Source organism: Mytilus trossulus, chromosome 8, assembly GCF_036588685.1.
Source record: "Mytilus trossulus isolate FHL-02 chromosome 8, PNRI_Mtr1.1.1.hap1, whole genome shotgun sequence".
Taxonomy (NCBI): domain Eukaryota; kingdom Metazoa; phylum Mollusca; class Bivalvia; order Mytilida; family Mytilidae; genus Mytilus; species Mytilus trossulus.
The window spans coordinates 7384478-7411149 of record NC_086380.1 but is presented as its reverse complement, the minus strand read 5'-3'; the positions used below and the strand labels follow the sequence as shown (position 1 = coordinate 7411149).

The following is a 26672-nucleotide window of genomic DNA, read 5'->3' as shown; positions in this document are numbered from 1 at the left end:
GTACATAATGTATATATGTTATTGATAACGATTTTTCTTTGTTATATTAATTTTTTAATTAAGTCCATATGTACATAGCACACAAGTTCCGGGAAGTTTTACACTCCTACCTAGGAGTCTACTCCCGTATTCGGAAGAAGAAGTGAGCATTCCCGCTAAAGCCTGGTTATTTCAGATAAAGACAAAATTTTAATAAAACAAATAGTTCATGATAATAGACATATTGTACATAATGTTTGATATATGTAATTTTGTTCTACTGCCACTAGGTCAATATTACTGTTTTGGTTACTGCTTTGATAAAGAGCTATAGACTTGTTAATATTCCAATTGCCAAAAAGATGTTAAATTTGTTATAATTTAAGCCGGGTTTTTCTCTCCGATGAACATGTATATTCTATCTCGTTTAGCTCCAAATGTTTTTGACATTTGTTTTTGCCAAGTTATTGCCCTACAACATTTTTAGATTTACAATATTTAGTTTTGAACTAATATATCGAAGAATACATTTAAATAAATGCGCATATTATTAACCAATGAATCTGTATTGATGTCACAATATTTTGAATTTCAAATATTTTTAGTTATATCGAAACGATGAAAATACAAAATTGGTACAAACTATAATAAAAGGAATCAATAGAAATTTAAAAAAAAAAACACGTTTACCAAGAATAAAGCACCATATGTAAGAATATTTTACATTTTAATTGAATAATACATAAATTAATATTTCAATTTTGTTTAGTCACTTTAAAAAATAACAGAAACGAAATTAATGTTATCGCGACAGTGGACGATAGTAGAGGCCAAACTACTTTCTGGTTTGAGAAATTTTATCAAATCTCCGTTTATTTTGTAGGGTTTTTGTTCAAATTTTATCATGCTTAATGGTTTCCAATTCTATTTTCTTACTTTTTCTTATCAAATTTAACATTACATTTTGTTTGCTATAGAGCAAAGCTGTAAAAAGAAAAATGATTCATGTGTAATGCTTGTCCATTTTATTTTATTTTTATATTTTTTTCTTATCAAAGTTAACATGAAAAATATAATCATAGAAAGCAAAGCGGTAAAAATAAATAGATTGATACCATATTTAAATCTTAATAGTTTACCATTTTACAGACTATATAAATTTCGATTTGTTTCCCATATATGAGATAGATTAAAAGATCAACGCTTCCATACATTTCCTGTCATATTAAATGCCTTTCTGTGATAATACTCTCCTTCTAATCAACTAGTTATTCCAAGACCATAAAATTACCGCCTCGTGTGTTAGAAGACCATAAAACATTCATTGCTACATTATTAATGAATGTTAATGTCTGAAATGGATAGACAGTGCGTGATTTTACAGGCGCGGAAAACTAATCAGCAAGGAAATCATTAACGCATGCGTTATATCTATTACTTGATTAATACTGCTCTATGATTGGTTCAGATATTAACAGTAAATTTAGCGCATATTTGGTATTTAACTTAAAAATCTTAGAAAAGTATCAATATTATATTTTGCAATGGATAATCAGTTGCAAGTTAATTATTTTTCACCACCGGACATGACAGATTTTCAGGGGTACGTTAAAAATAATGGTATAAGCTTGTAAATTAAATTCTTTTGCGCTTTTTGTATTTCAAATAATTTGTTATCACAAAGTCATATTTACAATATGGTTTTTTTTCTCATTTTGAAAAAAATAAAATACAAATACTTTTGCATTTTTAATAATAAATCAAGCAGTTGGTTATTTTAACTTCAAAGGACCATAACTCTTGCAAACGTGAACTGTATAAATTGACAAGGGAGAATTAAAAATAATCATAATATCATAAAGTTAAAAAGCTGGCTCACTCATGTCAAGATTTACTGCAAAAATATGGACCAATATATTAAAACAAATCCGGTGTTAGTCCCAGTAAATAGACAAGGAATTCTATAACATAACAACCTTTTCAAATTCATAGGAATGCTCTTTAGTTTAGGGGGCCAGCTGAAGTCCGCCTCCAGTTGCGGTGTTTTCGTGCTGTGGTGTAGACCCATTGGTGACATTTTGTTTTTACTCTTTTGTCGGGTTGTTGTCTCTTTGGTACATTCACCATTTCTATTCTCATTTTACGAGTATTCTGGTTGAAAATGTCGTTTGCAGGTCAAATTATGCTGTTAAATATCAATTTATTTCTCGAAATCTGATTAATTTACCTATTAAAATAGCAACAGTAGTACAAAAACATTTTTGATGAAATTCATGAAGTTAATTCAAAGATTTCTATATATGTTTTAGGTAAATTTGTAACATTTATATTATGGAAATTGTCCTCTGTATACATTCAACAATGTCACATTTTTTCTCGTTTAATATTTGTTTTTGAAGTGAAGGTAAATTAAATAATTAAAAAGTTTACATCATTTAAACTTTTTTAACACTTGAAGTAATGCAGTTATAATTCATTTCAAATAGTAACTGTTTCTTTTTTCTTTTTCTTTTAAATTGCTACTATAACAACTTGACAAGTGACATAATACAACATGTATGACCTTTTTAATCAGAATGAACTGGCAAATACTTAATAGTACAAAATGAATATAATTTGTTGAACAGGAGAAACATCCCGCAACCTCTTTAAATGCACTTTTGAGAAAAACAAAATTAAAATATGATATTTTAATCAAATAGAAGTTAAAAAATCTTAAATAAATTATAGATACAGCTCAATAAACTCTTGATCAAGAACATATTTTCGCGGTTAATAATAAAATGGTGCGTATAATTCCTCCATCAGAACATTAATAAAGAAATGATTTACTGTGGATCAATTAAAATCCATTTAAAAAATCAAAAAAAATCAAAATTGAAAATATAAAAAAGGTTACTATCGTGTAATCATGCAAATATAAAAGAAAATGTTCGGGCAAATTATTTCTTTATGTTCCCTTTACCTTAATTGCTAGAAAAAGTACTCTTGTTTTTTTATTGCCATGAAAGTTAAAGACAATCTGGTGAACGATAATATTTGTTTTTATGTCTATAATTCACGGTCATTTAAAAAGATAACAACTGTAGAAATTTGTAAATATGTTTGTTGAAATTTTTTATATATGAATTTGACAAAAATCGAAAAATTTACCTAAACAATATGCCAAAAAATACCTTTCAGTTTTCCTTTTTTCCCTTTTTATTGCCCAAAATGTTAATAACTCTGTTTTTGATAAATATACATACGGATATATAGTATTTGATTGATTGATTGTTGCTTAACGTCCAGTGGCAAATCAAAAACAATTATACTTTAGAAATTCTATTTAATCGTTCTCGCATGACGTAATTGCGGAATATTAATCTTAATGTAAATGATATAAAATCTCAAATTGCAGGACCATCATCCAAGACTTCGATGGACAGGTTAATGGGCTTGCTTCAGGACAAGATGCGTCAAAGTTTTAAATTTTATTTTTTAAGGTTTGTCAAGTTAGTTTATAATCTGCCGTATTATGACCATTATCCGAGACACCATTGGTCAGTTAATGGGCTTGATATAGCTTCGGGGCCATCAGCGTCAAAGTTTTTTTTGTTTTTTTTTAAGTTTGTCAATTTAGTTTATAATCCGACGTATCAATTATATCGTGTAAGGTACGTGTTGTGTGTTTATAGTTTTTTTTTCTTCTTAGATATCCATTTATTTAAATAAAATTGATCATTATTCTGCAATAAATGTCAGATAACGGTCTAATCGACTTGGGCTAATATGCCTAACACCCTAATCGTAGTGCTAATTTATCGTAAGACATATAGAAAAATCCGTCCGTTCGGAACAAATCTTGTATGAATATCCGCCCTGGTATCTTACATCTGTTCGCTTTCCATTTACATGACCTGTCCTTAATGGTCTCACTCGGGTGTTCTTAATCGTGAAAGATTGATTACCCCGCTGGACATGCTTTTACCTTTACAAAATTGATTTAACAAATAAATAAACTAAAAAAATGATTAAAATCGAAATGGGTTATTTATTGTTAAAAGCTTCATAATTTTATAATTGAATTAACACATTAAAAAATATGAAATACAGTATGAAAATACGCGATTATCATGAGAATTCATTGTAAATATCGTACATTTCAATTAACATGTATATTGCTGAATCCTTATTAGTGCAAATACCTCTTGAAGTAGGATAGTTTTCCCGCTTTAAAGAATAAAGATTTCGCTAACTGCTAAACTTATGACTTAATAGTTAATATTTTTGACTACTATGTTACACACAGAAGAAGAGATGCCATATACATCAGACAAATTATTCGTCGCATACATTTACGAAAATGTGCGCTCGTGAAAAATAAAACAAATAGATAATGAAAACATTCTTTATAGATAAATGAACAATACTGCAGTTATAGACTTTATGCAAATATATTTTTTCCACTTTTACTGTCACTTTTTTGTTTTTCTTTTACATTTTAAGATAGGATAGAGTATAAATGAACCATTTCAGAGAATCGGTGACTAGTTTAGAACTCGCAACTATAGTGTTCCATTCATTTATATAAATACTTGACTTTTTTCAGATAGGCTTTCACTTTTGCTGAATGTTTAAAAATAAGGCATAAATATTATAAACACGTTGATAACGTTTATTATAACTTTTTCTCTTTTATGTATTTTTCAAAATAATCTATCAGTCAGACCACTTTCGAGTTCATCCGTCACCGGCAAAAACTCGTCAATTATACACGCCTTTATGACGTCATTTACCAGATAGAGGGGCTCGCCTGTATCCCTGCACTATTTACGTTCATCAAGCGTCTTAGTGATCGTCTTTGTGCAGGATAAACTAGAAATAATGGTTGCTCTGTAGGTACTTACTGACATTTCCCTAATGACAGCAGAGTTGATTGTCAATTTTGAGAATTCAATTTGCCGAATAATTCGTACAATATAGAAATATAGTTTTCCAACCACTCGCTCAACATTGGAAAGAAGTGACGACGCCCCTAAACGCACAAATGACGATGATAAAGACGCGTATAATTGACGAGTTTTTTCCGGTGACGGATGAACTCGAAAGTGGTCGGTAGATCATGTTCAATTTCATTATCTGTTAAAATTTGTTTTTAATGAAAATAGTAAAAATAATTTCATTCTATCGACAAGTTTAAAAAATAAGATCAAAATTCCCTTGTTATAATGGCTAAATATTAAAAATAGCATTACTCATGTTTTCAAATGTGACAGAAATGTCCTGCATGTGATTAAATATTTATGTATGCACTTCGTGCACATGCATTCAGTGTATAATTCTCTCGTAACTAAATTTACATCTTAATAATAGAAAATGTGGTTTAAAAAAAAACAAATTGGCAAAAAGTCAACAGTACAAATAACCAAAAGACATCTTGAGGCTAACCCAGAGACTTTGAAACGGAGAATAGGGGGGGGGGGGGGGGGAGGGATTAAGATTATAGGGGCGTTTTTTTTCATATTGGAAAGTTACAATTTTAAATTCATATGCCCCTAACTGCCCCTAACACCGGCGAGCGGAATTCAAGATGCATGTTTCAGAGTTTAATGTAGCATCCATGTCTCTGAAGTAATATACTTTATTGTTTAGGGGTCAGAGAAGGTCACCTCCGGGTCTGTGATTTCCGTTGATGACATTGATCTGTTTCCTCATTTACCGTTCGTTGTCCCTTTGACACCCCCCCCCCCCCCCCCCCCCTTTTCCATTTTTGTTCTAGACGTTTGTTTTATATTCCATTTTGATTATCAGATTTTTTATAAGATGGCAAAACATTGCGTTTAACATACAATAAAACTACTGCATTGACTGAAAAATAAAAAAAATAAAATGTGTATCAAATCGCGCAACCAACAAAGACATTTTTCTTAGTATAGACCATTATTTATAAGATCATAAAAATTGCTCTCTTCCTTTTGCGCCAATTATAATTTATTTTTAGTGATCTAATTTGCGCCAAATTAAATTGAAACTTGATGAAACATATAAATAACGCAAAATAAAGTTTCAATGTAATAATAATAATAAATGATAAAATCCATACAAGATGATATTAAAGGCTTGATTTCATTACACGCCCTAGTAAGAAAATAATTCCAAATTTAATAGAAATCGGAATTCAAAAATTTTGCGCATGTTACTTATTGTTGATTATAGTGATGGGATTTGAAAGCTAAAAACAAAACCGGCTGCACGAATTATTTCAAATGAACGCAATAGTAATAATGACATCGTCATACATATTTCTTGGAGAGCTGCAATAGATGCCCATTTTACATTTGAGGACACATAAAAGCAATTTTGGTTCTTAAAGTACTTTAAAACAGCACACATCCTACAACGCTTGATTATGTTAAAGTTCATGTGTACAGATCCCAATTACATTCTGCATATGCCTGTCCAACATCAACATCAGGAGCCTGTTTTTCAGTTGTTAAATTTGGTTATTGTTTGTCATATTTGTAGGTATTTTTTTTGTTTTTGCATACCTTCGATTGTCTCGTTTAAATAGTTTCACATTTTGTCATGCCGGTTACAATTCGGTTTTGTGTTGTGAATGAATTACGGATCTCCAACAACAATTGATAAAGATAAGGCAGTTATGAAAAACATAAACAGTACTTTTATTATACATATATCGAAGTATAGCCAAAGTATTATAATAAAAGACATCACGTAAATATTTAAACTCTATGGGACAACAAATAACATGTTTAAATTCTATAAGGGGTTGAAACCTCTTAAACTTAGATAGTTATAAATGTTTAATGGTATTTCGATCTTTAAAATGCAGTTTTACTAAAAATAAAAAAGGCGGCAAAGATTGCTTTTAGTGAGCATCTAATTTCCATCTATTACTTAATTATAAAATCTGAACAAGTATCTTAAAGCGCAATCTGGTTCATCAAAGCTAACAGTAATTGTTATTAAATATTGATATTAACAGATCGTGTTATGATGGGTGTAACCCCAAGAGATAAAAGCCTTTGTTTTTAGTGACAATTTCCCTCCGTATCATCAACTCTTTAAAAGAAAACTTGGAATCAAAGGACATTCATTTAAGTGTTTATAAAGAATTTATTGTTGTTTTATGAAGGTAGCTATATAATTATTGTGATTTTTATGACGTTTTTCCAGGTAAACTGGAAAGTGACTTTAATGATGGGTTGTAATAGTCTACTTTTCTTTGATCTTTCTTACATCTACCGTTCAATTCTACATCAGACTTAAAATGCACTAACTTATTTCAACCGTTAATCAAGCATTCGGAGAAATTAAGTATTTATAAGCGTGTAAACCACGACGCGTGTCTCCTGTCTATTATATCTCTAGTCACTGTAGGTCTTGATTTTGGCCATAACCGTTAAAGGTTAAAATGGACAATTGGTTGTGAAAAATGAAAAAAAGAAAATTAAAAACAAACAAGCAAATAAATAATTAAAATGATAAAAAAAAATCCTTAGATTTAAGTCTTTACTATGTATAGTCTACAAAATTATTACAATTATGGAGAATCATGAAAAACTATTTGATTTTTTTCTTCTTGTAAATTGGTTTGTTCTGATTAAAAGCAGCGTCACTGCACAACAGATAGAATAAGAAATAATATAAATGGTATTTTGAATTCATTATTAAATTAAAAAGCAAACAAAAACAAAAAATATCTGAAAATTGCGGACTGTATATTTGCATGTAGAAAGCTGGAATTACAAGGCATTTCGAGACGAGTTTATAAAATCTTTTAAATTTTCTTCTTTGATCATCAAATAATGAAAAAAAGAACACATAAAATAAATAGTAAAATTATTTAAACAATGAACAAATAAATTAAAAAAAATATTAAAAAAACATTTTTGGCTTCGGTTTTTGTCTGTCCTTGTTCGTGAATAGGTTTGTGTCCCTCCCCTTTTTATATACTGCTTCATAGATATAGGAAGATGTGGTGTGAGTGCCAATGAGACAACTCTCCATCCAAATAACAATTTAAAAATTAAACCATTATAGGTTAAAGTACGGCCTTCAACACGGAGCCTTGGCTCACACCGAACAACAAGCTATAAAGGGCCCCAAAATTACTAGTGTAAAACCATTCAAACGGGAAAACAAACGGTCTAATCTATATAAACAAAACGAGAAACGAGAAACACGTATATATTACATAAACAAACGACAACTACTGTACATCAGATTCCTGACTTAGGACAGGTGCAAACATTTGCAGTGGGATTAAACGTTTTAATGGATCCAAACCTTCTCCCTTTTTCTGAAACAATAGCATAACATCACAACATAGAAAAACATACGATAAAATATCAATTGGCAGACTTAACTCAATCAAAAAATCATACTCCTCACATAATATCCGTTTTGAAGAGGTAATATAAAATGATGATATTAAACTGTTGGTCAAAAAATTAATAATAATGAGTGTGCGGCTATATATAGTTTGCAGTATAATTGATAAAAAAAACTATTCTGTGAACCGTAAAATAACGGAACCATAACGATTCTCAGTGAAACGTGTGATTTATTAATAATTAAGGCATATTCAAACTATAACGCGTGTCTCTTTGATTTTAATTCTTTATAGTAATGTTAAATGGGTCTTGATCTTTCAAGTGATTTTAAGAATTTTCAGATAAAAATAGAATAGGAAAGCACGATTTGCATTTTTTTTTAAATTTATTTGTAATCCAATTAACTTCTTGTCTCGAATTAAAAAAAAATCAACCTACGTCACCATTCGCCTATAATCGAAAAAGCAGGTGTTGTATTGTATTTAGCATCCACTTGTGTTTGTCAATTTGTACAAAAATGTAGAATAACGAACTCCGAGGAAAATTCTAAACCGAAAAACAGTAGGCAAATGGCAAAATCAAAAGCTCAAACACTTCAAAGAAATGGATAATAACTGTCATATTCCTGAAATGGTACATGCATTTTCCTTTGTGAAAAATGGTGAATTGAACCTGGTTTTATAGCTAGCTAAGCCTCTCACTTGTATGACAGTGGCTTACAATTCTTTTATATTAACAATGATGTGTGAACAAAACAAACAGACATAATGGGTTAAAATGTGAAAAATAGAGGTTCAGCGGTCATGATTGTGTTATAATTCTAATCACTACAAACAGAAAGAAAATATGTCAATAAAAACAAACAAAAAGGTATATAGACAAAGACAAAGCACATTAATATAGCAAAAACGAAAGACAAGAATTCAAAATTTACAATAGCACTACAACACAATGACGGGATGTACAAGTACTTAACCACGTCAAATGGATGATGCCAAAACTAGGATAACAGTTAATGTAATAATTTACACAGACACATAAAAGAATACTATAACACGTTATATATATTAGGATCATAACAAACGTCAGAATCTATAATATACACATCAAGACCATCGTGTGTTATTTGTGAAGTTGATACGGGATATTTATCAACAAAGTCTTGGTATCTTCCGATGGACTTCTCTTTAGAAAAAGTACGAGACGTTTTTAGTCATACCCCTGGTCTATCAACTTTCTGATCAGACATTGGTAACGTTTTACAAAGTCTGATACGCAGCTGAAAGTGCTTGAATACCGAATGAGTTGGGGAAATGTGTATCCCATTTTCTGACGTATAATAAGTAAGGTGTGGGGAATTGATAATTTCAAATTGAAATAGTCTCGTTTGTCATTGATTCTAATACTGAGATGGCCGCTTATGTCAAATTTGAGATATAAATCTAAAAGAGGAGCGACAGATACCAGAGGGACAACCTAACTCATAAATCGAAAATATACTGACAACACCATGACTAACAGGGGAAAAGACAAACAGACAAATAACAGTACACATGACACACAGAAATGAGACAGAAGAACCATTGTTCGTCTTTACGATTCTTTTAAACGATATCCTTCATAAACCAGTAAATTAATTAAGATTATTTCTGTTTAGTCTGTACATTCATGTTTATAAACTGTTTAGTCCATATAATCATGTTTATATATTGTGTAGCTATACACTAATGTGTGTGCAATGTATAGTCTATAAAACATGTTCATAAACTGTTTAGACTGCACAAAACTTATTATACACTGTACAGTCTGTACAATGATATTCAAATACTTTATAGCTTGAACAAACATATTCATTCACTATATAGCATGTACAATAATTGTTATAATTTATTGTATAATATGTACAAAATAGTCATATACATGTTGTAAATTGATATCCAAACACTTTGATATACATGCTACATGCTATATAGTCTGTACTATGACGTTGATATGCATATGTGGATGGGGCATTATATAGTATATACAATGATGTTATTTGCAAGAAGCACCTTCAGTTTTCTTTGATAAAATTTTTAAACACGTGTATGCCTAGAATCATCTAGTATTAATAGAAACATTTGAAAACTGATAAAACCATGTGAAATAAATAACAATAATTTATAAGTTCATCTAAGCTGTTTAACATTGACAGATTGTAGATATGATGATATTTTGTGTCTGAACATTTTTACTTCATATGCCTTTTTGTTTGTCATACACTTGTTATCTTCATGTACTAAACCATTTTACATTTTTTTAAATGTTTAATATGACTGTTAGACATTTTAGTTTGACTCAAATGCAGACGCATTCATGACGTTAATAAACTCCTCAGATTAAAACATAATTAAACTTTGCATTTAAAAGTTTCATTTGATCAAACGAGAACTTCGTTTGTAACATATCAATTAACTGTTCAGGAAACCACAATTTTGCTATATTTCAAGGATGATAAATCTGACAGTTGCACGATATTATTTCATGCGTATAAGTTATTTTGCTTAATCATCACCAAAAACAACAACAGCTTGTAAATGTTGCACAGTGAATATAACCCCAAATTAATAAAAATAAAAATTAAACAGACAAATAGAAATTATAAAATCGATACTTTTTACAAAATGATCTCCAAATTTGGAAGTTTCAAAGAAAATGCTTATTAATCAAAATATATATTAAATAAAAAGGTAACTTAAAGAGGGACGAAAGATACCAGAGGGACAGTCAAACTCATAAATCGAAAATAAACTGACAACGTCATGGCTGAAAAAAGAAAAGGAGTAACAGACAAACAATAGTACACATGACACAACATAGAAAACTAAAGAATAAACAACACGAACCCAACCAAAACTAGGGTGTCCCTATTTTTGAAATTTTTACCTGTTATGTCTGTTTATTGTAATCATTCATCGTTGTCAATATAAAGGATTTGATGCGACTGTCATACAATTGAGATGTTTAGCTAGCTATAAAACCATGATCAATCCACCATTGTCTACATAAGAAAATGCCTATACCAAGTTAGGAATATGACAGTTGTTATCTTTTCGTTTGATGTGTTTGAGCTTTTGATTTTGCCATTTGATTAAGAACTTTCCGTTTTGAATTTTCCTTGGAAAATTGGTGATTTTACCTTTTTATAGACTCTTTTATTGAGTTCATGACAATTTAATTTTCAATCTTTTTTTTGGGATATGACGTTGATCTATGACGAAAAAGTAAACATACAGCATGTGCTTTATATAGTTCTTTTGTTCGGTAAATTCATGTCTTCTGAATATCTCTATTTATAGGTTATTTGTTCAGCCTACAATGATGTCTTCGGAATATCTTCAACAATATTATCCTATGATGCAACAATACCGAAATTTTGCTGAGATTTCAAACCGATTGTATCCAGGACACCAAGTTCAAAGAGCATCAACATACTTTTTCACACAAGAAGATCTTGACTTTGTGTTATTTGGTTATTCGTCAAATGGAACTCCAGCACATGCGCTGAGTGGTTTAAAAATTGGCGAGATTAGTCATGGTGCGTTTTTTAAGAAGAACGGTAATATGAGTTGTATTTATAAAGATAGAGAAAAATGATTTATTTCAAATGATAAAATATTATTGACCCATAAAAACCCGAGATATTGGGGAACAAAATACAGAAAATTTAAATAACATGACAAAACCATGGTAGCAACAGAGAATATTCATACAGTATTATAGTCCTGCCAGTCCGATGGATAATACATTTCTTTTTTATAATTGATTATGGTGTTTTCTATGGTTTTATCAATAAAAAGGCAACGCGCGCCTCGTTGGATGTTCATATTGTTAAATGATACATTCGGAAACATATTGACATTTACAAAACAATTAATGTGAGAGTAAAACAATAACAATAAGTTTACAATGACACATAAAACTATAGATACATACTAAACTATAAAATTTACTGTACAAGAAAAGACGAACAAACTCTTCATTTCGGACATATTAACTTATCGTGTAAGACAGTTTCAATTGTGTTTTCACCAAATAGAGTAGAAAAAGCTTAAAGACATTGATGTACGAGATAGTTACATGGTTATTCATTTTTTTTTGTGTTTCTTTGTTAATTAGGTATAGACAGACTTTTATCTCATTCACCAGCCAGATCGTTACCCGTATCGTCATGGAAACTTAATAGATCTGAACCACCTCCTCATGATCTCCCGGAAGGTAAGTTTATATATATATATTTTTTGCCTTTTTCAAATTTCTCGAAATGCGCACTACACAACATTTAGACATAACCTATCCTTCATTTACTTACAAAAGAACGAAATATGGTATGATTGGAAGTGAGAAAACCATCCTTTCAGAGACCAAAAATAAAACTGCTGATCATAACAAACTTCTTTAAGTTTTCTCTTTTCTACTTAATCCGAACGGGGGACTAGTATATGTAAATACTAGAAATCATGGCCATCCCACGACAGTATCAATGTTTTAATCCCCCGTCTGCAGGATTTCTGTTGAGTATGACAATTTTTCGAGGTAATTGTGTAGAAAGTCTAACGATACTACCATCCAATTACTGTACGCATATAACTCAGTGAAGTGTTCTACTGTTGTCATTATTACTTGTTTACATCTCATTAAAATAGTATTAGTGGATTTTTTTCAAATTTTAATGACTTTTAATTCTTCAGATTGTGTCTTAAATTTGCTTTTTTTCTAATCTTAACGACGTTCCCTTAAGTACAATTAGAAATTTTAGAAATAAAATTTTCTAATAATGATACAAATGCTCTTTTATGAAATATTTGACAAATTAGTTATTACAATTTAATTGTCAGACAAGGCAATGGTTGATTATTCCAATGTTAGATGAACTTTAAAGTGTAGAAGCAGTTCAGACTACGTAAATACCCTAATCAATTCTCTACACCACAAAACTTGCCCTCGATTTAATACAAAGTTTCTTAATAATAGTTGAATTGAAGTCAGTTTCTTGGTTGTATTCATTGTTTTTCTAATAAATTTCGAAGTGTCAAATGTATTTAAAACACGAAGCTAATTATTGATGACATTCGGGTATTTTGTGAAATTTATATGGCACGAAACAAACGTATTCGGAGTATATATACAGTTGTAATATTTCAAAATGTTACATTCGCTTTTTTAAGATAAGTAAAATTGTATAGGATATAAAAAATCAAGTTGAAATCATTTCTGCCTTGTAAGTGTTTCGACATCATTTAAAAAAAACAGCCGCTGACAAAAAGTGAAATATCCCCGAGATAAAATAAAAGGGTCTGAATTAAAGGAAACATGAGCTATATGTCAATGGGACACAAGCTCAACATTATCGTTTAGCCAAACATTATCGAGCAGTCGTCAACAATTGATGGACGTCTATAGCAATAAGACAATCTCTTAATCCTGCAGAAAGGATGGTCTGATTAAAAAGTAACGACTTTCTTAATTTTATAATTATTTATATTCTCATTACATTCCAACTCATTCCCGTAGAGTAAATATAATTGTATTAAAACATAGAATATTATGCTAATTATTACTTCATATTTCCGTAACGTACTTCAATTTTCCTTCCTCCCCTTTTTTTAGGGGGAGAGGGGGAGTTAAAAAATGGTTTGGTATAATTAGATTGTCTCTTTTAGGGACTATTTAAATATACATTATAGATGTCTTACGTAAATAAATGCAACAGTAGTATACCACTGATCAATAGTCATAGATTTATGTGATAACAACTGCAATATTCCTGACTTCGTTCGGGCTATTTTAAGAAGAAAATGCTGGGTTGCTTTGGTTTCATGGCTAACCAACCCTCCCGCTTATCAGGCATGCTAAAATACCCCAACATTGCCTGAAGAGAATTCAGTACAACAAAACGCACAACTGAACATTCAGAAAAGAAAAATTCGGCAATAAAACAATATAATAGTGCATCAAAACATGCTTATAAACTCATCATAGATACCAGGATTAAATTCCAATGATTTTTTAAAAGTCAGTACACCAGGATACCACAAACGACGTGTGAACTGCGTATAACTCGAATGCATCAACGCAACAAAAAGTGACGTATGTTAAAAGCTTGTTTAACGTGTCTCTATATATTTCAGAACTTTGTATATGTCCTAATACGTTCAATGGTATTGTCCATTACGGTGTTTTCAGCAGACAACATTTGATTAAAAAAGAAACAAAGTATGGGCCATTCAAAGGAAAAGTGGTGAACACAAGTGAAATCAAATCATTTGACGATAACAGTTATATGTGGGAGGTAAGTTAACATCATTTGACGATAACAGTTATATGTGGGAGGTAAGTTAACATCATTTGACGATAACAGTTATATGTGGGAGGTAAGTTAACATCATTTGACGATAACAGTTATATGTGGGAGGTAAGTAAGCATCATTTGACGATAACAGTTATATGTGGGAGGTAAGTTCAAATCATTTGACGATAACAGTTATATGTGGGAGGTAAGTTAACATCATTTGACGATAGCAGCTTTATGTGGGAGGTAAGTTCATATCATTTGAAACACAGGGGTGACTGTTGTACCCATACTTTGACTTTTTTTTTATAATGTCTTGGTTTTTTTCACGCACCATTGTAAATATAACAAAAATTGATGGAACTGTCATATAAGTGAGAGGTTTAGCGCTATAAAACCAGATTCAATCCACTATTTTCTACATTTGAAAATGCCTGTACGAAGTCAGGAATATGACAGTTGTTGTCCATTCGTTTGGTGTGTTTTGACATTTGATTTTGCCATTTGATTAGGAACTTTACGATTGATTTTTCCTCAGTTCAGTATTTTTGTGATTATACTTTTGCCTATAAAATATTTTAAATTGGAAAGGCATTTGAAACCGTTTGAAGATAACAGTTATAAATAAGGCCAACAGTAGTATACCGTTGTTTATAAGTCGATTGAGAGAAAACAAATCCGGGTTATAAACTAAAACCGAGGAAACACATCAACTATAATCGGAAAACAACAGAGCACTGGAGAGCAACACGTACAATAAGTGGGGTATTGGTATAATCAATTGACATCAACTATGTGACAGGTCATTTAAGATCGTTTGATGATAGATAAAGGCAACAGTAGTATATCGCTGTTCAAAATCCATAAATCGATAGAGAAAAAAAATCCGGGTTACAAAGTAAAACTCAGGGAAATGTATCAAATATAAGAGAACTACGACACAACAGAAACACAACACCGAAATGTAACACACACAGAAGCGAACTATGATGTAACAATGGCCGTTTTCCTGACTAAGAAAAAATGGTTGGTTGAACCTGGTTTTGTGGCATGCCAAACCTCCCGCTTTAATGGCAGTGTTAATTATAACATTAAAACAACAACATTACACAGGGTTACAGGTCAAAAAATATTGTTATACCCCAGACGCGCGCTACGTCCACACAAAACTATGTTCAGATGTAAAAAGTTTGAAAGCCATAACATCAACAAAGGTCGAGGACCAAACGTTCCAAAAATGTTGTGAGGCCAGGATTATCCGCCTGGGACAAAAACATCATTATTATCAAGAATAATACATAGTTTTGCAAACAGTAAATTTTGATAAAATGACTTTATGATAGATATACATGATTAAACTGAAGTGGTGACTAGCTATAGAATTAAAACGAATACATTACTTGTTAGTTATCAAAGGTACCAGGATTATAATTTAGTTAAAACATACATTCTTAAAATAATTTCATTAATACATACATTCTTAATATCTTTTAAGCGACTATCACACAAAATAAACTCATCATTTATATCAGGATTAAATGTTGTATTTACGCCAGGCTCACGTTTCGTCTACAAGACTCATCAGTGATGCTCGAATCCATTTTTTTTTTAAAAAGGCGCCAAATAAAGAACGAAGTTGAAGAGCATTGGTTACCAAAGTTCCTAAATTGTTTGCCAAATACAGCTTAGGTAATCTATTCCCGAGGTAGAAAAGCCTTAGTATTTCGAAGAATCAGTTTTTTGGTGAACCGTTAATTCATAAATATGGCCATATCAATGATAATTCATGTCAGCGCAGAAGTTGTGAGAGGTTTCAAATAAGCTAGCAATAAAACTAGGTTGAATATACCCCTTTCTACACAAGAAAATGCCTGTAAAAGAAAGAACAGTTACTTTCCATTCGAATGATGTGTTTGTTCTTTTGCCACTTGATAAGGGACTTTCCGAATTGAAGTTCGGTATTTTTGTAATTATTCTTTTTAATGCTAGATCAATATGAATGTATTTCTTTAAACTTAGATTATAATACATACTTGCAAGTTTGCCCAATGCATTTTTCTTTCATATTTGATATTTCCAAAAAATCATTTTTAGAATGTCATCTTACGAATTTGAACTATTTATATCGTAGATTTTCCAGAATGGTCAACTAAGTCATTTTGTTGATGGTCGTGGAAGTACAGGTAGTTGGATGTCCTATGTGAACTGTGCTAGACACGCAGCAGAACAGAATATCGTAGTGATTCAAGATGGTGATAATATTTTTTATGAAACCTCAAGGTAGGACTTTTACCTTTATATTGTATATTTAATGTGACTTCAGGATGGGATTTTTACTTTTAGATTTTACGTTTTCTGAGATAAATGTTCCGAATCTTATTTAGTTAAATTTTTGAATGACTATATAGCTTTTTTGTTTTATTCTCAATTTTTATGAAGTTGTCTTCCATTCGCTTTTAATACGCGTTACTAAAACTATTCATCCCTAAAAAAGTAAAGCAATAAAGAAAAAAGAAAAGAAAAATCACTACTATGCTTTATTTTTTATAAATACGCTTAATTGTTGTTTATTATGTACACTTGCAGAGATATACCTGTCGGAACTGAACTATTAGTTTGGTATGGAGATTCGTACTCACAATTCATGGGAATACCCCTGACGTTGAAAGATGGAAATGAGGATGTACCGAAAACACCGATTGAACATGAAAGTAAGACTTACTTTTATCAAATTTATGAAACCTTCCAATACTTCATTGTAATACAATTGAACATGTGATAACTTAGCGGGACATTACAGGTGTGGACAGATGAATGCATTTACTTATAGACAAAACACGGTGTTTTAAAAAAAATCAAAATAATCCACATTATAATTGGCTGTTTAAACTATAACATAACGTTTGTAAAAGAAAGTTGTTATTCATCATTTCAGAATCTAAAATGCATTATAATTAGTATTTTCAACAGAGTACACCTAATCATTTATTTAGAACCCCTCTTCTAAAACAATCTGTAACAAACCAATTGTATCAAATAAAGGCAACAGTAGTTTACCGCTGTTCGAAATTAATAAATCGATAGAGAAAAAAAAATCAGGGTTACAAACTAAAACTGAGGGAAACGTTTCAAATATAAGAGAACTACGACACAACACCAACATGTTACACACACAGAAACGAACTATAATGTAACAATGACAATTTTCCTGACTAGGTACAGGGCATTTTAAGACAAAAAGGTGTGGTTCTGTGGCATGCCATATCTCCCGCTTTAATGGCAATGTTAATTTTAACATTAAACGACAACATAACACGACACGACTACAATTAAAAATTGTGAAAAAAAATGGGACAGAGAAACACACGAATAAAAGCCATCAAAAGGTACCAGGTTAAAAAATATATACGCCAGACGTGCGTTTAAGGCATTATCGTTCTTGTGTACGAAAAGGAAATAACAAACACTTGATTTGGTTTTTCCTTTGGTATCTCCTCCTCCTAGTGATTTTGTGAGAAAAAAAAAGTTTATTAAGATACTGCAACCTAAAAATTTGCAAACTGTAAATGTTTTAAAATAAATGAAAAAGTTTCGGATTTGATTTAACTCTGAGAACAAACGGTTCACTGGTAAAGCTGTCGACAGAGCAATCATAAGTCAATAATTTCCTTGTTTAAGGATAAGTTTGTCCGTTTTAAATACAGCGTCGAGCATGTGATTTATTAGAATAACCTGAAGAAATATATTTTTTGAATCTCACAAACTAAAAGAAATCAATTGACTGGAAATATAATTCGTTGTCAAAAATATATTATGACGGCAAATAAGAAAATAAAATGATGACGTTAAAGTGATCATTCCTTAAAATTCTTATTCATTTTCTTATCTAAAGTTTGGTTGTTTTGCTTGATCGTCTAACTACACCATTAGTATACTGTTCAAGCTCAAGTTAGAAGCATGATATGAAACATAATCACAAAAGAAATATTAAAGAAAAATAATCACAAAATATAGATAATGATGGTTAATGCATGTATCCAACAAAATGAAATAATAAAAGTCAAACTGAGAGTAAGTAAGGTACCAGTTCAGGATTGGTACATAAGTCATATGATTCTCATTCTCAGGCGATAGTTTTAGATTCTGATACTGTTATATAGTTCTATAATACAAATAATTTGATGATGTATTATATTGCTAATGGTGATCATTGGCGATTAAGATGATATTTTGGTGAAAAAGATCATGACTGAAATTTAATGACATTTTGTAGTTCATTTCCAGCAATACCGCATGCGATCTGTCTTTAATCCGCCATTATAGCCCCTTAAGCCCTTTTTGCTTCACCCATCCCGCAAATAAATCCTGTGGATATAATCTATCGTTCGTCCCTAATTGGTACTAATTGGATGAAAATTAAGCATTTGCTCTTCTAAATAGATTGTAAAGTCGTGTATCGTAATGGCTTGTAATAAAATCTCAATAAAATCATTGCTATCTTAAGGCGATTGCGCATCCTCGTGCTTTTATGAGTCTCTGATGGTTTCTGCTGTATGTCGACAACGAATATTAAAAGCCGGATTACAGATTGAAACAAGGGAATTAGTGAATGATAATGATGTATCAACAAGGAATTAAAGATCATGCAATGTAGACATTTCTGGGTGCATTGCTATGTATTAGAAATTTAATCGTTTTGCACCTCGCTTAAATACATCCATTTCTAAGTAAATCGGATAGAATGAAGCGTAAAAGTCATTAAACATTTATCTAAATATTAGAGAATATTTTCGCGTGTTTTAGTTTTCTTATTCTCCCTTTAAATACCTCAAAGTCATCCTGTGTTCCTTAGAAACATAATTCTTTTATTTCGCATCTTTGACAAACTTAGGAAAAGTTACAATATTAAAATTGCCACTGGCGTGATGTATTTTATCTTTAAGTTCCTGACAGTGTCTAAAAGTTAATCTGAGGTAGAAGGATGTCAGGATTAGTCTTGTAAATGTATAGTTTTATAACATATAGACACATAAATGTTATAAAATCGTGTATCATACTACAACTGAAGTCTTTAATTTTACGAAAGATCATAGAACTCGACAGGTTTTCAGTTCTTTACGACCATAAGTATTTTATAGGGTTAAATACAACAAGAAAATGCGTCTATTTTACATTAAACTCTCCCATCAATGTTTGTCAAACAGATAAGAATAGAAAACAACATAATCTTTATGTTCCATTTACCAAGCTATTGCATATTATAATCCGCACCGTTATGCACAATAATGCAAAACATTATACTCATTTGTATAATGGTTTGATTTGGACTTATGAGTTTAATTATCCCGTTGGTATCTGTAACCTTTCTCTCAATTGATACGATATTCCCGTGCTTGCATTTCCTATCATGATTTTCTTGATAGAGGGTTACTGCTCACAAGGAAACTATTAAACCAAGAGTTCCAAATGGTGAAGTTGAAATCATCCCTTCGTAAATTTTACGGACGCCATCACGAGTTGGTTGACCGTTATGGAATAACCGTTTCACAAATGATATCGGATATGTTCCTTACGTCGTAACTACAATCCCCTTCCCTTTCATGAATTTGACCTACCGAATTAGACTATTTACCGGATTTGTAATCACATAAGCAACACGACGGGTGCCGCATGTGGAGTAGGATCTGCTTACCCTTCCGGAGCACCTGAGATCACCCCTAGTTTTTGGTGGGGTTCGTGTTGTTTATTCTTTAGTTTTCTATGTTGTGTCATGTGTACTATTGTTTTTCTGTTTGTCTTTTTCATTTTTAGCCATGGCGTTGTCAGTTTGTTTTAGATTTACGAGTTTGACTGTCCCTTTGGTGTCTTTCGTCCCTCTTTTATACAAAAGCAGCGTATTTCAAAATCAAATTAGCACTCAAATCATTTAATAGAACGGCATAATTTTTCAGCTTTTATTTTTCATTTTCATTGTTTTAGTATTGTAAATTAGAAATGCGACTTTGGCATTGTCCAATAATTGAAATTTACAATACATTTTATTAACTGCGCTACCAATATGAAAAGTGTTTACTTTTGATTTAAAGCACATTATTTCGAAATTTTCTACTACTATTTAAAGTCAAACAAATGATTCCAAAGTCCCACATTGACAGAAAAAAGTTTAGACATGATTTAATCGAAAACACCAAAATGAAAGTGTTTGAGGATAGTACGGTATTTACGGAGGCAGTAAAAAATCTTATCAAATTTAGAAAATCAAAACAGGAGTAACATGTACATACAAGTATCAGGTTTGATTTGTGATTGCTTTTACCTTTATACATATTTTCAGTATGTTATCATTGGTTGAGATTTAATCGGATAAGGTGAAGGGATGTCAAATGCGAAAAAAGTGTTTTATGTCCATTTTCTAGAAGAGCAAACTCTAAGTGAACTCACAAATGTTCATTTGATAAATTTAATACATGCAATTAATCGACTTATCTAAGAAAGAAAACATGTTGCTCCGTCATATATGTATACCATTAAAGCCGAGTGGACGCCCGTAGAGTACGGATCGTCCTGGCAATCACATTTCATAGAACCTTCAGGTTTTTCATATAAATATGTTTGTGAAATTGATAAGAAGAAATAGAACTGAAAATCTATTTAAAGGCTTACTTGACGCTGTATACAATCTTAGCAACAAAATAGTCCATTCTTAATTATTCAATTTTGACCATTTTAGGTAAGGAAGGATTCACATGTGAAAGATGTGGAAAAGTATTCGCATATCAGTATTATAGAGACAAACATCTGAAGTATACAAAATGTGTAGATCAAGGAGACAGAAAATATCCATGTACACTGTGTACGAGGTATGTAAAAATGTGTAGATCAAGGGAACAGAAAAATCACTGTATCCTTTATACAAGGTATAAAGCAGGTAAAATAAACGAAATGTGTAAATCAAGGAGACAGAAAATATCCATGTTCACTCTGTACGAGATTTGTAGAGATGTTTAGGGAAAAAAAATTATAACTGTACGTGGTATACAATGTCAATGTCTTAAGAGCCAATCTGCCAGAAAACCATGCCACATTGGCCAAATGAGTTCATATTTGGCAAATTGGTGCACCTTGTTGATATTAATAACCACATAAAATGTTTTTGGGAAATATTGAACCGTTCTGGATTTTTTTTATAAACGCCAGCAAGCGGCAACATTTATAAATGTTTGATAGTTGTTCCTAGTAATACATCACATGAAGTGTAAGAATGAATAGAAATAACAATGCTGTCTATTAAGTGTATGTATAATCTAACCGTTTCAATATGTCTCATTTAGCCTCATGTCCAAAGTGGCTGATTTTGGTCATCTTTCAGAGTCAAAATACTCCAAGATCATACTATTATTGTAAAATAACATATCTACTTGCAAAGTATAACTATATATACTCTATCAAATCAATAGTGAGCTCGGCAAATAGTGTTGGTGTCTAGTATATGCCACAACAAAATGAGTAGCCTGCATATTCAAATTTTGTCACTTTTGCCGTCTCATTTGTAACATCTGACATATGATAGGATCTGGACTTATAAATAAGTATAACAACCAATGGAAAAGAATAAGAACAACAAATGGAAAAGAATAATTAATGTTTCATTTAATAAAAGTATATAAACGGAAAATATCTACGAAACTGAGTTTCATTTAAGTTCAAAATGCATTGGACCAGGAATATCCCACATGAGTGGACCAAAAACAAAGAACGGTTTCGAAGTATATTGTTCAATAGGTTACGAATGTTTGCATTTATATAAAACATGCTCAAAGATTATAACCCTGGTATCATTGATAATTTTTGCGTTTGAAAATATCAAAGTTTTAAATATTGGGAAACTTTCGTTGCCTCTTATATGTACTAATATATGTATTATTGCATGCATATAGGTACATACCTAGACACGTGTTAATTTCATGCTAGTCTTTTGTTTACTGAAACATAAATAACTTAACAACACGTATTTTGTGAAGACTCATGTCAGACACCTCCAAATTTTGATTGTGACAAATCTATAGAATCATTCTGCAATGTGTTGCTCTTTTGAACAAACACTGGAGAGTTTAAAAACAAAACTGGAGAGTGAAATTATATAAATAAAGTAAGACTTTCTTCATTTTCTTTGTTTTTCTGTTTTTATTTCTTTTTTATTGTAGTTTAAAAGGAACAAATTTTTGACTTGCGTGCCTATATTTTGCTCAATCTCAAATAACAATACTTACGCAATCACAATTTCGATTTACATCTATATTTTAGGTCATTTGAAAAGAGAGACAGATTACGCATTCATATTCTTCATGTACATGAAAAACACCGACCACATAAATGCTCTGTTTGTGCAAAAAGCTTCAGTCAAAGTTCTAGTCTGAACAAACATATGAGGGTAAGTTTACTATCGTTCCAGCTTCTGTTATTGTTCCGAATGCAACGTAATGAGGTATGGACCAATCAGAATGTTCAAAACATTGACACTCCAAATCGTAACACTATTTGTTGATAAGATGATTCCATTGTTACAATCATATAATACATGCCTTTATCGTGTTGTAAGACTTGAAAGACATTTTCGTGGTTGTGCAAACAATTATATCCTATTTTTGATATAAACAAGAATAATATCTTTTTGTTAAAACTATTCTGGTGAGAAACTTTAATGGTATAAAAGATATAAGAAAAATACCGAACTCCATGGCATTTAAAAAAGTGAAAGTCTGTAAAAACTGTTAACATCAAACGCTATCGATTAACGGAACAAGTGGCTTACAACTGCCACTTTCCTATTAAACTGTAAATGCATTTTAGGGAAAAAAAGATGGCTTATACCGGGTTATATAGCTAGCTGGACCTCACACGTGTATGATAATTGTTTATAGATTCGTTATATCAACAAAATTGAATGAACAACTCAAACAGTTATGATGGGTCAATGTAAAAATAATTGGAATCCAGCCGCCTAAAAAGTAGACAACATAGATCACAGACATATAAAAACACTACTGAATTCAACACAAACATATAAATTGATTGAGCAAAGACGCCAACAAAAAAATTGTAACTTTGACAATGACGCCGACAGAACAAGTTGAAGTCATTGATAGTACATACCGTATAAAGTATACATTTTCCAGATGCAGATAAATTCATATAAATACAATGGTAAACAAAATTGAAACATAACTGTCTAATTTACCTTTCAATACCAACGAAACGATTTAAATACAAAAATGAAAGTAATTTGCTAAATATCATAAGTAGTATCAAACGTTTGATAAAAAATACCTTCCAGATTTTGATCAAAAAGTTGCTTTTCAATTAATATTAAAATGTTGGCTCGTAACAATCATAAGAAAATTACATGTTCTAATAGATTTCAGAAATAAATTATGTGTGGTAGGATTAGCAATGATAATTCGTTAACTGTCCATACTGGGCCTGTTCTTCGGTGGTTGTCGTTTCTCGTTTTTTATATAGATGATACCATTGGTTTTCCTGTTTGAATTATTTTACATTGGTCGCTTTGGGGGTTCTTTATAACTTGCTGTTCGGTGTGGGTCAAGATTATGTGTTGAGGATCGTACTTTGACCTATAATTGTTAACTAATTATCCATTGTTACTTGGATGGAGAGTTGTATTATTGGCATTCATACCACATCTTCTTACTTCCTTATTGTTTTTATTCCATTTCTAGGTACATAGTGGTGAAAGACCTTATAAGTGTGTTTACTGTAGTAAATCGTTCACAGCATCAAGTATTCTACGAACTCACATACGTCAACATTCTGGCGAGAGACCATTTAAGGTATGCACCAAATAAAGCATAATTCATATGACGCAATAGATTGAGCATGGCAATTCAATATAAGAATATGTGTATAGCATTGTAACTTAAACATCATTAATCCGGATTTGTTTTCGCTGAATGATTCATGACTATTTAACAGCGGTATACTACTGTTGTCTTTATTTGCTAAAAAAAACCGTGTTGAAAATTATTTGAAAGCCAAAGGATGGGAAAAGATACATACGGGACATTCAAACTCATAAGTAGAAAATAAACTGAAAACGTCATGTCAAAAATACAAAGAAAAGGACTAAACGAAAAACAACATTATGCAAATCACAACATATAAAACTAAAGACTAAGCAACAAGAACTCCAAATAGAGAAATATGAAAAGTGTATTGTCCGAAAATGTCAAGGGTGTATGCTACGTTTTAGCAAGAAATTATACACACTCACCTGTACACATTCAAAAGAAAGAAAGAGGACATTTGTGTACATATTGCTATCAACATAAAAACAAACCTGGATATGAGATCAACATGTACGGATACATAAAAGATCATGGATTTGGTCTGACAGAAAACGATCTTCAATAATGGTCTATTAGCCTTAACATGGAACGTTTGCAATTAGATACTTATAGATCGTAAATGAACTCGACAAAGGCGACAAAAACAATGGTGCTGTTAATCCTGCTTTACTATACATGCAATTACATATGATCACATTTACTTGTTTTTTAAATATGATATTTGAGCACACGGGTAACTGAACTGATTTTCAAAAGTTCCATTGTATTTAATATCATGTTTGACTCACATATTTTATCAATTTATAACAGTGCAAGTATTGTGGAAAGGCATTTGCATCTCATGCTGCACATGACAGTCACGTGAGACGAACGCATACACGTGATAAATCGAGTAAATGTGGAATTTGTGGTCTTGAGTTCAAAAATGAAATAGAACAACGACTTCATAGTAAAACGCATGGTAAGTTTTATATTATAGAAACATGCAAATGTTTGAAACCCGAATTGAATACTCCGATCCATATATAAAAAAGCTACAAATACAAGTATATATTTTATACATCGTTTATTTTCTGACGAATGTTATTAATTCCAATCTATAATTAATTGACAGAAAGATATTTTCAACTTTGAAAGACACAAGCGTGTATGAAAGTATCTTGCTTTTCCACACAAGTCATGACACAATTGTTTTTCGCTTTTCGACAATCCAAATAACAAAAAAATTACTTGTTTCTATTAATCCCGAAGGATTTAGTTCCTCGTGCATTAGAAACGTGTGATACAGATTTAAGTAAGAACAACATTTACATGCTTCAGAATTACTTTCGATCCGTTTTTGAAACATAAAATAATCGTCTAAACAAACCGAAAACGTTTGCACTGACAACTGGAAAATGGTCAAAATGATAATTCAAGTGCAATTTGCATTTTTACCTTAAAGATATAAAAGATATATAATAGATTATCCTTTTTCACGCATTTCTTATAAAACAATGGCATTATGTGGTATTTTGTTTAATAATGTATAAATATAATAATGTGTATAAAATATCTAAGTTACTTTCATTTTTCCATCTTCGTTATTTTAGAAACACCATTTAATGGATGGAAGACACAGGAAATTCAAAAAAATATGATTGGCTTAGTGTAGAAAACGATCCAATGGAAACTCATATAGATTCAAATAGCTGTTATCCAATCAAATGTAAATTTCATCAACGAGAAGCGAAATGGGCGTGTTGTGTTAATCAATGACGCCATTATTGAACAAGAAAGAAAGAACATTAGGACATCGTATTTGATCGATATTCTTTACTGTTAACCTGTTTTATCATATTAGTGGAATACATTTGAGTTATTTGACTTCATTAAATGACGTTATAGTCGACCTAAAACGTTATATTATGTAAAGTGTAGTAAATTAATGTTATACTGAAGGCAGTGCACATGTTAAACGCACAAGTTCAATACGTATGCATAAAGCGAAATCAGAAAGTTCTATATTTCTGAAGTAAACTTGAACTTGTCCTACGATAGCTCAAATTCACCGCTTTAAGAATTTTATATTTGCACAAAGGACATTTAAGGATGTACACCTCTGAGGAGCCAAAAATTTCTAGAATTAAACTTTTTTTCTTAACCTGATTTTTAGGTTTA

General features: G+C 31.1%; 1 protein-coding gene across 2 annotated transcripts; it reads left to right on the top strand.

Annotated features, from left to right (window-relative positions):
• The first annotated feature begins 1532 nt into the window (after positions 1–1532).
• On the top strand, positions 1533–26282 carry LOC134681620 (PR domain zinc finger protein 14-like). Of its 2 annotated transcripts, none has more exons than XM_063541274.1 (11): positions 1533–1582; positions 11657–11895; positions 12477–12575; positions 14489–14649; positions 16781–16929; positions 17236–17360; positions 21380–21509; positions 22954–23080; positions 24387–24497; positions 25323–25473; positions 26105–26282. In XM_063541274.1, the coding sequence occupies exons 1-11, from the start codon at positions 1566–1568 to the stop codon at positions 26164–26166; spliced, it is 1371 nt and encodes a 456-aa protein (XP_063397344.1). In that variant the 5' UTR covers positions 1533–1565; the 3' UTR covers positions 26167–26282. The 2 variants fall into 2 exon arrangements, with proteins under 2 accessions (XP_063397344.1, XP_063397343.1); XM_063541273.1 differs by having other exon boundaries at positions 11657–11916.
• The last annotated feature ends 390 nt before the right edge of the window (positions 26283–26672 follow it).